The sequence below is a fragment of the Saimiri boliviensis genome, chromosome 13 (genome assembly GCF_048565385.1).
Source record: "Saimiri boliviensis isolate mSaiBol1 chromosome 13, mSaiBol1.pri, whole genome shotgun sequence".
NCBI classification, from domain to species: domain Eukaryota; kingdom Metazoa; phylum Chordata; class Mammalia; order Primates; family Cebidae; genus Saimiri; species Saimiri boliviensis.
The window spans coordinates 44416925-44432695 of record NC_133461.1 but is presented as its reverse complement, the minus strand read 5'-3'; the positions used below and the strand labels follow the sequence as shown (position 1 = coordinate 44432695).

The window sequence follows — 15771 nt, the reverse complement described above, 5'->3', positions numbered from 1 at the left end:
CATATAGCGGGCATGAGAGGACAAATGGACATCTGAAGGCCAGGCAGTGCGATCTGAATGACTGGGTAGAAGGTTATGAGAGTGATCCTCAGATTGGTGTCGCTCACATATGTTATTTCTGTTTTGTCAGTGTGACAGTGCAGACTAGAATGGAAAGTGAGAAAGTGAATTGTTGGAAAGTGAAAATTCGAGAGGCTCTGGTGTGCCTTCTAATTTTTCTGTCTGAATTACAGTTTGTGTAAACTTTGGCCATATTTTAACCACGAATTTATCTAAAAATGAAAATTCTATGTAATATTAGATAGAAATGTTTTATTTTCCTTTCCTGTATATATCCAGAGCCTTTTCCCTGTGAACACTGACTGCATCTCCATGATCTTTCTTGCTGAAGCTGTAGTCTTCTTGTTCACTCTTTTGCTTGGGACCCATTTAAGCAAAGTAGCATGATGACATTAATAAATATTCTTGAGGCTGATTTTTCCCAGTGACTGTTTTATCTTCACTGAAAGCACTTCATTATTCTGACTTTGTTTTACTAAGAATCAAATTGGGTTGCAGTTTTAAGGAATTTTGCAGCATAAATACTGCCTGTGCTTTGCCTTAAACTGCTCATGCATTTTAAATTTTTGCAAGGAATATACTAGCGTTTCTCCAATTTTGAACATGTTCCTTAGAAATGTGGTGCTTCTTCTTGGTTATTTATTTTTATAATATGATTTCAGTATTTTCCTTTAGAGTAATGAAAAACTTGTTGAGTGTTGAACATGGAAGAAGTTTATGAGGTCTAAGAGTAGAATACAGGTAAAGAACTGAAAAGAAAACACAGATGTATGTGTCTGTAAATATCATTAGAACTGTCTGTTGAATATCATTTTGGCAAAAGGGCAGGAAACTAACATTTTTGTAGTAACTGATCAATGCCAGGCGCTTAGCCAAGCAGTTTCTATTTTTTAGCTCATTTATTCTCCACAGTAACATTGAGAAGTGGATAGTGTTTCTTCATATTACAGATGAGGAAATTGGTGCTGAGAGAAGCCAGGTATCTTGCCTATTCACACAGTGATAAGTGGAAAGACCTGGTATTTGAGCCTGGGTCTTGCTCATTCCAAAGCTCAGTATTTCCATCACTGTGAGCCACAGGCAAGTGTTAGACTTGAAGAGGTTTCTCTAGAGAAAAGATGTTGAAAGGAAGAAGAAAATGATGATTAGGAGACATGAATAAGGAGGAAATGAGAGATGTAGGAATATACTAGGATAATGTTTATTTTGAAAAATTTCAGAGTTTTCTTTATACTTAGTTTGAAAAGCCAAGAAAAGGAATAATTTTAAGATTATCAAATGAACAGGTTTAGACTTTTGGGTTTTCTGTCATCGTTCTGACATTTCTTCACTCTCCATGCCAAAAATGAAGTAATGATACACCCAATATTGGATCCTGGAACCCTACTCTAAGGATCTGTGCATGGAAGGCAATCAGGTAGTTAGTAATTAACTGTTGGAGGAAAGACAGCATTTGGAGGCAAATATCAGTTGTTTACTGTTTATAAATGCTTTTCTGTTTTTAATATGTCTGCAAAACTTGTTCTATGTGGAACATGGCTTACCACTGCTTTTAAGTATAACACGGTATATATGACAGAGATGTGGTGAATTCTTGTGTTCTACTCAAAGAGTAACTTGTCTGGATTTCAGTAAATAGTTGTTTTCATCTTTGGATGAAGTTTGAATTAATATTAGTTTTCATTTTTGTATTGGTGATAGTTGTCTTTCATCATCACAATAGATTTATTTGAGTTGTAGCCAGAGAGAATGTTGTTTCTGTGCTTATAAACCCATGTTAATGCTAGAAAGGTTAAAGCTGTTACTGTTATCCTAACTTGTTGTCGTTACTAATTGTTACTGGTAGGTTAGAAAATATTCCCCCCACATCCAAAAAGAAGTAAATCCTTTACCTGTAATGATTTTCAATGCCAATGCTATATTTTATCTACTGTCAACTCCTGAAGCAACATTTATAATTGAATTCAGCATCTTAAGATTTCCTGACTTAGTTTTAGTGAAATATTGATTTCATGAAATTAGGTGGCAGGTGTATCCAGGAACTATTTCCTGAAAGCTTTAAGTGGCAATATAAAGGACCAAGAACATTAATTCAAGCTAAATGAGTTGGTTGGAGTTGTGCTTACTTAAATGAGATGCTTGCCAGGTGGCCAGAAGCTGTGATATCCCAAGTTGTGTTTTTAGGAAACTTGAAAAATGAAGGGAAACAGAAGAATGCTTCTTTTGTTACATAGACATAGGTAGTTCTCTATAATTTTAGCAATGGCTTAATCAGTTACCATTTAGTTAGTTGATTAAATAAAGGCCCAGATTTAAAATAATTTTTTTCTTTAACTATTACCTTGGCTTTTCAATTCTCTTTTCTACTCCGATTACATTTACATATTCTCCTTTTTCGTGATTGGAATTGTTCTCTGGAGAGTCTCTGTGTGTCTGTTTGGAACATTGATATTGCTGTCAAATAAGGCACAGGAAATCTTATTTTGTTTAAAGATAACATTTCTCCTCATGGGTAATCAAAATACACATTTTTTCCTAAGGAAGATATTTATTTCTATAAAACAAATGTAATATTTATATAACTGATTAGTAGTGTTGCTTGTGGAATTTATTAATATGTATGTATAATTTTATAGTTTTTAAAAACTATTAGCCTTCAACATTATTATTTATTCTCTTTAAACACTTACATTGATCCTAGTTATCTTGACCTTTATTTTACTGGCTTTAATGTATGGAAGAAGAGTATTAATATTGGCTTGTAGGCAAATATAAGCATTTCTGTGACCCCCACCCCCTGCTCTGAACTTTTGTTTCTCATGAATCATATTTCCCTGAGGGTGAAATTAAAACAAGAACTAGGTATATTGAATTTCTTTTAGGCTTACTACTGGATTCTTAATATGTATTTTTAAGTGTCGCGTGCTAACTTTGGGGAAGGGAAGGGTGCTTAAATTCACTGCTCTTTCTATTTATACTTTGTTTCCAAAGCCACTTGTTTCCATAAGAGGTCTTAACTTTGAAATGAGTCCTTTTGTAAAGTTTGTTTTTACTTCCTAATTCTATCTACATTTTATATATATGTGTGTGTGTATTTCACACCATGCTAAATAACTATGATGTTTGAATTTCACAAAACTTAACAGTTTAATGCAGAAACCTCTTGCTTTTTTTCTAGAAAGCTATGTTTTAAAAAATGTCTTTATATGGTGGCACTTTTAATCAAAATGGAAGACCACCAGTGGACAAAGTACCCTGAGAATAGGTGGATAAAGAAAGAAGAGGAGGAGAGAGGAGAAAGAAGCTAAATTAAATTGGCACTTGTCTTGTGGTCTGAATGCCAGTATTAACACTAGTGGTTGGGTTAGTTATTTTTAGACATTTCCTTTATCAAACATTTAAAGGTAAAATTTTTCCCATAGCCAGCAAAACTCTGAGCTGAATCCTTTTGACATTCTGCTGATCAAGGAATTTCAGATGAGTAGTACCAGAATTTTTTGGAGAGAAGGGTAGGAGGATGAATAAAAAATTAGGTAGTGAACAAGGAAACTCTGCTGTTTTTCTTTCTGAACCATAGAAAGCAATTATAAATGATAATTTTTTCTTCAACATGTAATATGCTGGTTGTGTTTTATGTTGAGAAATACAGACACAATGAAAAATGTAAATATGAAAAGTCATACCATTGGAAAAAAATTAGAAAAATTTAAATGTAACATTTAACTCAACTTTTGACAGGAAAATAACTTTCCAAAGTTAGAAGCTGTAAAAATAAACCACAAAGGAAAAAATGGAGATAATTGGCTGCATAACATTTTACATGTCTGCATATGAAAAACAAAACATTAAGTCATAAACCATGGAGAAAATAGTTAATATGCTAGAGGTATTATATAAAGAGATTATTAAAACAACAAGAAAAAATATGACCCTCTAGGGTGATGGTCAAAGGATATGAACAGAAGAGGAGCTCTAATGCATAAAACTAAGGAATAAACAAATATGTGGATAATCATCCCGTCTTACCAATAATCTGAAAATCCAAATTAAAGGAACCCTTGAGAATTGTTTTTTAGTTCATCTAATAAATTAATCAGTCTTTGCACTTCATTCTTGACTCCAGGTAATGCATCTTGCTTATATACCGCTGGTGAAAATGTAAACCAAAACAATTTATTGAAAAGTCAGTTGGCATTATTCACAAAGGTCATTAAATAACCCATATCTCATGAATTAATAATGCCACTCTACAAACCTAACATAGAGTATTCTTGATCATTAGAAAAGAATGTTATATGCATTAAGATATTCATATCAGTGCTATTTTAATTGTAATTAAAGGACAATTTAAATGTTCACTGCTGACATCAGTGGCTCAGAAACTTGGTTGCACATTTAAATCATTTGGAATGATTTAAGAAAACGCTGACACCTCAGCCCCACCCAGAGATTTGTATTTAATAAATGTGAAGGTGGCCCTGAATATGCATTTTTAAAAATTTCCCTAAAATTCTAATGTACAGCCAGGTTGAAGACCACTAACTTGAAACAAGTTGACAGAATGTTTTAAACCCTTTGATGTGACATTTATGATGGTTTTGTAGTAGTATGTAAAAGGATATAATAGAGTAAATACTGTTATTCAACATTTAAATAAATTATAACTTTAAAATGGAAAGAAATAGGCTGGAAGAAAGTTTACAAAGTGCTTAGAGTTATGTTTAGAAGTTGGTATTTTGAGTGATTTTTTTTTGTCATCTTTTCTTCAATTTGCAGATGTTTAGTAATATTCCTGTATTACAAAGAGAAAACTATATATAAAGGAATGATTTCTTCTGGCCAGATCTCCTAGATAGCTTCTTACTTACAGGTTATTTCTACCTATGAATAGAGCGATTTATTATGGCTTCTAAAACAATTATATGCTGATGCTAGGGTATACATCATATTACAATAAAATTCTTATAGGAGTTTTTTCCTTTCTTTGATCTTAGTAATGTTTTCTCATGTAGTTTTAGTAATGTTGAACTTAGTAATGTTTTCTCATGGAATAAAATGAACTTACATCAGTCGTTTTTCTCTTATTACTCTACAACTGTGTCAGTCACTTGTCACTGTTTTCTGAATACTCTCTGTATAATGATAGCTGCTCCAGTGTTTATCCTGAACCCCACCATTAATTTTCTGATGCATGTACCTATCTGAATTTTGGATGCATACTTTTAAATCATTAAGTCCAGAACTAAATTCATCATATTGTCAAACTGATGTCCTTTGTATTGTCCATCTTAATTATACCACCATTCATCTCTAATCCCAGAAGAATCCTAAACTTCTTCTCCGTTATCGCACACATTTGGTCAGTGTCTGTCCAAACAACAACAAGAAGCCAGCCTACTGTTTTGTTTTGTTTTTGTCTTTGCATGTATTTCTTGACTCTCTCCACATTGTTGGCTACCATTAGTTTTCTGGTGAAGCTTGCTCCACCTTCCCTGCAGGCCAGTTCTTCAGGCTTCTAATTGGTCTGTCTTCTAGATGTATCTCAGCTTAAATCTATCCCTGTGTTAATAGATGGACAAGAGCGCTTTCCTTGTTAAAGTCTTCTGGGGCTTTCTATCAGCTCCTACATAAAGTGAAGCTCTTGGCCATGGCATTTAAACTGTGGAACTATAAATGTTACGCACCATGAAGTGGTGTAGACCTTCCCTCTGGAATCTGACTCCTATCCTATTCTCTCTTCTACTCCCTGCTCTGGAATTATGTTCCTGCACACCACATTCAGTTCTATCCATTTGTGCCTCCCTCATGCTGTTGCTCCCACGTGGGATGGCCTCTTCATCTCCACCCTTGAGTGAATTAGCAAAAATTTAAAGACTGATACTATCCGTCTTTAACTAATTACTCTCATTAGAAGGTAATTTGAAAGTAGTTATTATTAAAATTTTCAAAGCACTCTTCCAACTGGAAATACAATCTTTTTATCTATTGTAGGGATGTAGTTGTACATATACAAAGAGAACTATATGTAAAACTCTTTATTGTAGCACTTTTTTCATAGGTAAATGCAAACTAAGTGTTCTGTAATAAGGAAATACTTAAATTATGATACAGTACATATATTTTATAGACTCTTAAGAACATTACATGAATATTAAAAACATTCAGAATCTTACAAACTAATTTGCATTTTTGATGTTACTTTTTTGTAATGTCAAATTACATTTATGCCTTATACATCTATCAATATTTTACTATTTGTAAGCAGAATATACACTTGTAAAAAATTAGAATAAGAATTAATAAACTAAAATGTTAAAACATTAAAGGAATTCTATAGAATATTAAGAACAAAACATGTTTTCATTTGTATTGAAAATAAATGTGAAAATCTAAACCATAAAGTTGAATATATGCATATATATGAATGTAAATACAAAAAGATCTGGAAGAAATCTTGGTTGACATTTAATCGTTATTCATTCTGAGGCAGTGGTTGGGATTGAGGGGAGTTGAGAAGGACTTGAACTTTTAACTGGATATAATGATGTACCTTTACACTTTCCATGTAATTATATTCATTTGCTTGCATGAAAACATTAGTTGAATCAAGGGAAGAATCGGATAAATCAGAGATAAGTCACATTGTGAAGAAAAAAATAATAACAAACCATTTTCTTCTGTTTTGAAAATATAGCAAAGTACCCACATTCCAGCAAACAGTAGCTGAAATTAGCAGTTGTGGACGTGGCATAGTTGCTTCTTTTTCTTTTTTAATAAAGTCTAACTGAAAAAGCTGAAGTTACTTTAATTTCCTCCTCTTTCTCTTCAGAAGCAATGATGTCATAGATTTGCTGTGTATTGTTGTAGTTCAGAATTTATACTTGTATTATGAATCTATAGGCAACTATATCTAAATCTATAGCTATAACCTATTGAATATTTAAGTTAGTTTATTTTTCCTATAACTAATAATGTCTTTTTTTGAAAGTATGTGTTTTTCTAAGGTCTGTACCAAAAAGTGGATTGCTGTTCTGTAGAGCATGCACAGTTTTTTAAAAAACTGGATCTTGCCAAATGTCTTTCCAAATTGGTTATATCAGTTTATGCTGTCACTGGAGTATTTAATATTTCCCATTTCTGGATGTCCTCAGCCAACACATGGAATTGTCAGGCTTGAAATTTTGTTTTCTGTAAATGGTAAAATATTAACTTAACAAGCCCCCGAATGTGTTCTGAATGCTCCAATCTGGCAAGGTGCTGTGAAGTGAACATAAAGAATCTTTAATAAAGTCAGAGTCCTCAAGGAGCTAGTTGCCATCAAGCAATGTGCTGGTAGACTGCACAGAACTAAATGCTACAATAGTAGCATAGGCTGTAATACCTTTGGAAGTGCAGAGAGCATCATTGTGGACTGCAGGGGTGATTAGTAGGCTTTCAGAGGTGAAGGTGAGGGGATCTTGACAAATGAGTAGGAAGAGAGGAGAGCAGTGGGCATTGAGAAAGAGGGAAACATTCTGAGAGGCAGCCTGATTTGAAAGGACTTTAGAAAGCGAATAGTTATACTATTACTAATTGCCCTTAAAACCTTAACCAGAAAGGGATTAATAGAGCCTCAAAACACATGTATTTTAAATGTATTATTTTATGGCTGAGTAAATGAGGCCTAGAAAAAATAGCTTGTACAAGTTATATAAGCTCCCTCTTTGACGTCAAAGATAAAACTAATTAGAGACTTATTGCTTATTTAGGTTAGGCATTGTCAGGTTGATCTTCAACATCACCAGACAACACAGGAGTTCCCAGGATCTTTTCTCCTCTTTCTTTCCATGTTTTACTCTCTTTCCTCTGGTAGCTTTATCCCCTGCAGTCGCTGGTCTTGTGGAGACAGAGATAGGCACCAGCTACTCTTTTTTGTGTCTTTATAGCTATGTTATTACTGAAAGATAATTTATGCTCTTTCCTTTTATTTCTGTATCTGTTTTTTTTTTTTTTTTTTTTTTTTTAAAGCTACTCAAACTTCCACCAGCTGGCCAATTTCTGTGACCAAGGAGATAGTTTAATCTGGTTAGCCTTACTGGTGGGGAAATCAATCCTATTTTCTCGATGCATACACTAGAATCACATCAGTAAGAAAGGGAGAATTCCTAAAGGAAAAGAATGCAGGGCATGTGACTATAAGATGGCCACTGCAGCTTTTTGATATGTAGAGTCCTTTGCAGACATCATTGCAGCCATGAATTTAAAAAGAATTTTGGTGATGTTCATTGCATGTGTTTTATGTTTACACATCCATGATTGTAACAGCTTTTATTGCAGTGATTCAATTGATTTCAGCAAACAACTTTTGAGCACGTTGGTATTGCTTGTCAAGCAATATAAAAATAAATATATCTCCTCTGGAATTTCTGAACTTGTTGAAAGTAGGAAGGGCAGGAAAGGTGAAGATGTAAGCAATTTTCAAAGAAAATAAACCATGAGAAATATGCAAAGTATTGTAATTGTTCTAGAGGAATGGGGATATCCTAGGTCTTAAAAGCCTTCCCCATAGGGATGATAGCCAGAGCAGACGTTGGAAGCCATAGAAGCTTGGTGATTTCCTGAGTTGGATTGGATTCTAGGAGAGTGGTCTGAGAGTCGGAGAAGCTGAAGATGAGGTAGGTGCCAACTGTGTTGTAGGCGACCTTAATGCTAGCCTGAGGACTTTGTTTTTCCTTCCCTGGGCAGTGAAAAACACTGATTCAACAACAGCAACAACAACAACAACAACAGTTAATGGCATGGCTAAGAAGCAGTCTGAAGAGCGTTTCTGTTGTTTTTGTTTTTAAATAAGAAAATTATCTGGCACCAGTGTATAGGATGATTTGGATCTAGGAGTTGAAGGAGGAAGACCAGTTAGAGGTTATAGAATTATCTTCTTTGTGAATGGGGTAAAGATTTTTTGAAATAGAATGTAATGAAGTAAAAATGTAAGGTTAAAGATGAACTTAGTTGGGGCTTTGTGGAGGCAGAATAATTGGAATAGTCTGAAAAAACGTATCAGTCATGGGTGCTGGAGGCGGAGGATTATACCCACTGCTAGTGGGGATCAGGAGGAAGATCTTCTCTGAGGAGATGAGAGAGATGATTTTCATGTTAGATATGCCATCTGTTGGGTAATATAATGCAGGTTGAGTTTCCCTTATTCAGAATGTTTGGGACCAGAAGTGTCTTGGACTTTGGATTTTTTTTAAAATTTTTGAACATTTATGTTATACCAGTTGAGCATCCCAAATCTAAAAATTTGAAATCCTAAATGTTCCAATGAGCATGTCCTTTGAGCATCATGTCGGTGCTTAAAAGTTTCAGGTTTTGGAGCATTTCTAATTTTCGAATTTGGGCTACTTAACCTGTATTGCAAATATATAATATTTTCAAGTGTATATAGATACTATTTGTAAATTTTCAATGCTGTTTATGCTTCCTGGGTGTGTTTTTCAATTTTATAAATTTATGCAGGGAAAATAATCCTTACACTGTATTTTTCACAGAAAATGAGAGCTTTGCACACTTTTGAAGTAATCTTTTAACATTTGCCTAATAAAATTAAGCATTCATGGGAGTGCTGACTGTTAGGCACTTTATTCCTAGTTATCCTAATTACATAAATTCAGTATAACATTTCTCCAGGTGTATTTTCTGGCATGCCATCATAGGAGGTGTTGCTAAATATTTTGATGGAGAGGATTCCTTTATTATACATGATCAGGAAACACAGAGTTAAACAGGATTTTTCAGAGACTTTAATACATATTAATGCATTTGGTGAGTTTGCAAAAGGAGAATGCAACATGTTACATTTCCCAAACATATTTGAGAATATTTTTGAGCAACACTTGGGACAGCTATCCCACAGGACAGATTCTGAAGTGGTCAAGTATTGACCATTGCTAACATGATGGGAGAGTATGAGTAGCTACATGTTGAGTATAGAAGCTTACATTTTAGTGTGAAGCTAACTCATACCAGATATAATTACAGTGTCTGTTTTTAATATATGAAATTTACAATTTTATTTTGTAAGCTATAGTTTTTGACCTAATTGGAAATATTCTTTTTGAGCTTGCAGGGGTGGAAAAATAGGATAAAAGTCCTGAAGAGCCACCGATGGCCATGGGTTGACTGCCGCTGCAAAGGAGTCAGTGACATGATGTATTTATACATGGTCACATCTCAGTCATCTCCTTGGAATAAACTAAGGATAACATTTAAATTCCAAATGGTTTTCTCTTGTTTGCAACATGCCTCAAGGCTGCCTTTCTGCTGAGTCCCCTGTCATTTCATATGTATTCAGAAAATTTAGTTCAGCTCAGCCTACATTTCTATTATGTGCAAAACACTGCCAGAGTACAAATTTATTTCAGGATAAGCTTGACATACATTCATAGTGTGCTCGATAAATGTTTGTTCAGTGAAGGGATTGTGTTTTTTCTTAATGATCCAGTTTAATAAAGAGGCATCTCAATTATAGATCTGAATTCTCTACCACACATTATGTATATATGTGGATGTGTACGTGTGTATATATATGATAAATATATATCATAAATAAGATATATACACATGCATATATAGGGGTGTATATATGTAGCTTATTCTTATAAGCTATATATATACATATATACCATACATATCATATATGATATATATATATACATATATACCATACATATCATATATGATATATATATATACATACAATATATATGTGATATGTGTGTGTATATATATCTTACATATGATATATATATATTTATCATATACACAAATACAAATATATTTGTAGAGATAGAGTCCCACCATATTGCCTAGAATGGTCTCAAATTCCTGGCCTCCAGCCATTCTTTTGCCTCTGCTGCACAAAATGCTGGGATTATGGGCCTCAGCCAGCATGCCTGGCGTCTATCATATTTTCTTTAAGTTTCTTCTTCCTTTGTTTTCACTGGTGACATTACTAGAGGGAGATAATCAACAATGTCATCTTCTGCAGCCTAGTTCTTTATATTTGAAATCTACTCTGAGGAAGTCATTGCTACATGCAGTATTGAGAACGGAGCAGATCACCTTATCATTTAGCAGCATCTGGCTTTTAAAAAATGTATTTCCTTGAAGTGCTAAATATTTGCTTAAGGGCTCAAGTTAGATTAAGTGGAGGAGGCGGTTCTATGGAGAGAGAATGTGAGACAGTGGAAAGAACACGGGCTTTGGAATTGGATTAGAATTTAGATTTCAACTGTATCACTTAGTTTGTTACCTGACTTCAGTAAGACTCCTAGTCTCAAAGCCTCGGTCACATCTATAAAACTGGGAATCATGCTTACATTTTGTGGTGGCTGTAAGGAATATAGACAATAGTTGTGAAAGCCCAGGCACGTTATAGATGCTCAGTAAGTGGTAACTGTAGTAATAGATGTGTTGCTATCATTTTCCTCCCTGTCCCCTTACTAAGTTGTCAGTTATTTTTAATACTCTTCACATGTGAGAGACTATGGGTGAGCTGTGTACACAAGCCCATGTCTTCCCTTCTTTTTGAAATTGAGATGAAAAGGAAATTAGAAATTAAAATCTTTTTAAAAATTAAAATATTACCTGGGCCAGTTCTTTAAACAAGCTGTCAATTATTAATTTCTTTCCCTCTGTCATTCTTTTTACATCTAGATGTTGGTTACTGTGGTTAATAGTGGTGGTATTAATAAATAACTCACAATTTTTGAACACTTACAACATAACAGACACAGTCCTAAGTACTTTATATGTTTTAACTCATTTACTTTTTCGAGTAGTTCTCTATGACATAGTGAGTTTTATTATCCACATTTTGTAGTTGAAGAACCTGTGACCTAGAGAAGTCCAACATGACACAGCTCCTAAATGGTCCCGACCTCGTTGAACTCAGGCTGACTGGCTTGAGAGTCCACAGTCTTCCTCGTTGTTCTCTACCGCCTTCCCCAGCATAGGGGTGGTAATACAGCATGTCGTGGCATGTGTACTTGTAGAGGAACACTTGTCAGTGTCTAGGTGTATACATTCTTTACTAGATGTCTATAATTAAAGATAGCCATCTCACCTCCTATTTTAGTTGAGGGTCTATGAAAACTATGATACAGATCATATGTTATGATATATACTTATATAGTGTTGTTTCTTAATTTCCCTGTAGAGCCTACTGTCTGTACTTTGTTGTACAGACAGACGTGTTTATGTCAACCAGAGATACACATTGACATCTGGAGTTCAAAAGTCTTTCTCTAAATTTAATAATTAAAGTGTACAGCATATATTATTTGTTAATCATTTTTTGCCTGAATCCCACCTGATAAGAGTACCAGGACCACATTTTAACATTACTTTAGAGATATATTGAATATTGAAAACCACATGGATATCCTCACATAGAAAATCACAAAATATCTTCCTTTGAAATATGACCTATCTCTTATTTGATGGGTTATTCCCATTTATATATTTTTTAAATGCTAAATTTTGTTATTCTTCTTATGTTAGTGCTAGTGATTGTAGAGAGACCATGAAGTCTAGGACACTGTTTCTTCAAAATCAAATTTGAGGATTACTATAGATTGTTTTGTGTTAGAATTATTCAGGTAACATATATAACCATATACATTTATCATATACATATATGTTATTTGGACAAAGGACTTTGAATTTTAAGGTTTTATTTTCCGTTATTTTAGAGAGTTTCTTATTGACAGTAATATTTCTCAGTAACTATCTGGCCTTGATTTTTCTAGGGTAATTTGTAACCATCTACGTTACTGAGTTGTCGATTGATGTAGACTGGGTTCCTGTGTGTGTCTAGGAGCCATCCTCATTCTTCTCTGATAGTAGGGACTTGCCCATTAAATAAATAAATTTAATGGTATATTATTAATTTTTTAACATTTAGAAAACATTTTTGTGAAGTATAACATATACATAATTTAGTCCATAAATTGTGAATAATTTTCACAAAGTGAACACAGATACGGTATCAAGAGTATTAACTGTACCCCAGAGACCCACCTAACTTTCTCTTAAAATATATTCTTTATGATGCATTTTCTCAAGGCTAGTATTTGAAATGCTTGAAAGAAACTATTATCCTTTTTTGAAATAATGGAAATATAATTATTTATATTTATATCGATAGCATCTAGCACAGTAACTAATTATGATGCTCAATAACTGCTTGAATTTGTTGAGTTCTTATGCTTTTGTTGTATAGGATTAATTTTTTTTCATTCCCATATTCTTAAAAAATTAAATGTTTGCAGGAAATAACTTCCATCTGAAATTTTTATTAAAACATAATGTTAATAAAATAGTTTAAGATTGTTATTAAATACTGTAAATCATTGTGTTATATGTAAAGGAATAGTGACCCACAATTATATTTTCTTTCTCATGCCTGTAAGTAGTCTTCCAATTGCATTATCCAGATATTCTCTCTGATTTTTAAAATTATTTAATAGATAGGCTCTTCATTCCTTTCACTAAGTATTCACTATCAGTAAAATTGTGTGACTTCCATCAGCAATTTGATAACAAAGCAATAGCTTTTCTCTATTTCACACAGGACTGGGGCTCTGTAAAGCATCTCTAGGGGTTCTTTGATGTCTAGACAGTTTAAATTATGCCTGCTCCCTTGCCTCCAAATTCCACCCCTGTTCTGCTTCAGGAGTTGTGGGAAATGAAAACAAACTAGAAGGGTCCACAGCCTTACAGTCTAGGGGGAAAAACAAACAAGTAGAATAAGCTGTGTATCTACCCTGGCAGGTGTATAGGCAAGGGCACGGTTATAGGGGATGGGAGAAAGAAAAGAATTGGGGAGAAATATTGTCTTGCTTATTTATTTCTCGTTATGTTTGTTATATGGAAATACATTGGCTTTATGAACAAAATGTAACCATTATAGAAGTATTAGGGAAGAAAGTCAAAGTCACCTTTTAGCCCAGTGCCCCAGTTTTTTCCTCCCAACCTTCCCATAGGCAGCCAGATTTGACTTTGGTGGGTTTCCTGTGTATTTCTGTTTGTTGAAATGGTAAGATGAAGAATTGTGTTTTAAGTTGGAAAACTAACTTTGTTTTCTTCCTTTCTTTTTGTTTTTCTTCTATAAATCTGGATATCGTGGTTTTTCCAATTCATCTTGTTAGAAAGTAAGTAAATTTGAAATTTCAGAGATTTTTAAATTAAAACTTTGATGTTTTATTATTTCATACAACACACACAGCTACAGGATTTTAAACTTCTAAATTCCAACTGAGGTGATGAGCTGATGAGCTTTTGCATTAACTGTGAAGAAAATTGTGTTGAATAAATTAAAAATAAGAACCATTACATAGAAGGAGTTCATTCTTAGAGTACAGACTTTTAAAGCATGTGCATCTGCTTCACTTTTTACTCACAGTTACTTATTATGTTTAAGGTATATATATATTTGTATATACAATACATAGTATGCTTGTTAATTCTGTTTTTTCTGAATATAAAAATAATAAAATTGCATAAGTAAGGTTTTATTTTTGTTCAATAGCAGTTAAGACATTTCTGCAGAAAAAGTGGTCTAAGTTTTTGATAATTTATGGAATTGAAGATAACAATAATAAGTAAATGGTTTGAAAGGTTTTTGAAATACCTTTTCATGTGTATATTTTGTGTTGGATTAATCAGTTAGCTATTAATAAGTATTTAACTCTTTTGATGCTTATTTTTCATTGTTTTTAAATAAAATGGACCAGAATGAGTAGTTTTTTCTTCTTCAAGGAATAAAACTCATGTGCCTAAAACTAAATGACTAATCAGCGAGTGATTTTAGCTGTAAAATTTGCATTTGGTTGCAAATCATTTTCTGATGCAAATATTGTATAGTTTTGAAATAAACAAGTTTAATATGTTTCTTTTGGGAAAGATTTATAGAAATTGCAATAGTCGTTGAGACTTTGGAGATGTGATTGTGAATTACATATTTTTAAATTTTTCCATAGTAAATCTTGTGTTTATTGACTTAATAAACAGTATAATTTAATAATATATTCATGCTTAATAGAGCTTATTATTTGTAGAAAACTGGGGACTTATCACATATGTTTGCAGCAAACACAGCATTAAATGGCTATTTAACAGCCAATTTGTCTTCTACAATTATCTTCAGCTTGCTATACCTTAGAAAGGAAATGTAAATTATAGTAATGTTATATTTGTTTAGTACTTAGTCATTGCCTTTAAATCTGTATTATTATTTAACATGCTGAATCTGAGTTCTTGGAATCATATACATTAGGGCCTTAGGAATAGAAAGAAGAAACAGCATTGTGAGGTTTCATATTAGGTGAACAATTTTATTAAGTTGTATTTTAAAACATTTTACATTGTGTCATTTTTATGTATTAGATTCTATTTCACATGTCGTGTTAACATCTTTTTGCCAAGTCTCTACAGAAAGTCTGTATTTCTGACAGTTCCGCTAAATTAAAACTCCAAAAATCTGGCATAATCATTCTTAGTTTCAAATTCTCTATGCTTTTGTCTGAAGAGTATAATGTAAAAATATGTATTTGCAGTGTTCAGTGTGATAGGTATTACATAATTTATTTGGAATTTATATTTCTGGAGAGATGAGTATGTTTTCCTTTATAGATATGCCTGGGCCACTTTAAAATCTTTTGTGAGAAAATA

At 33.2% G+C, this 15771-nt stretch overlaps 1 protein-coding gene across 2 annotated transcripts in view; it reads left to right on the top strand.

Moving 5' to 3' along the window:
* ASXL3 (ASXL transcriptional regulator 3) overlaps positions 1–15771 on the top strand; it is a 174001-nt gene that overhangs the window by 52745 nt on the left and 105485 nt on the right. The window contains exon 1 of one of the 2 annotated variants that reach the window (XM_074383633.1): positions 10834–14252. The exons of the other annotated variant lie outside the window; for it this stretch is intronic. Within the exon in view, the coding sequence (XP_074239734.1) occupies positions 14143–14252 (110 nt within the window). The 5' untranslated portion in view covers positions 10834–14142. Of the gene's footprint in view, positions 1–10833; positions 14253–15771 lie in introns of those variants that run through there. 2 annotated transcript variants of the gene reach the window in all.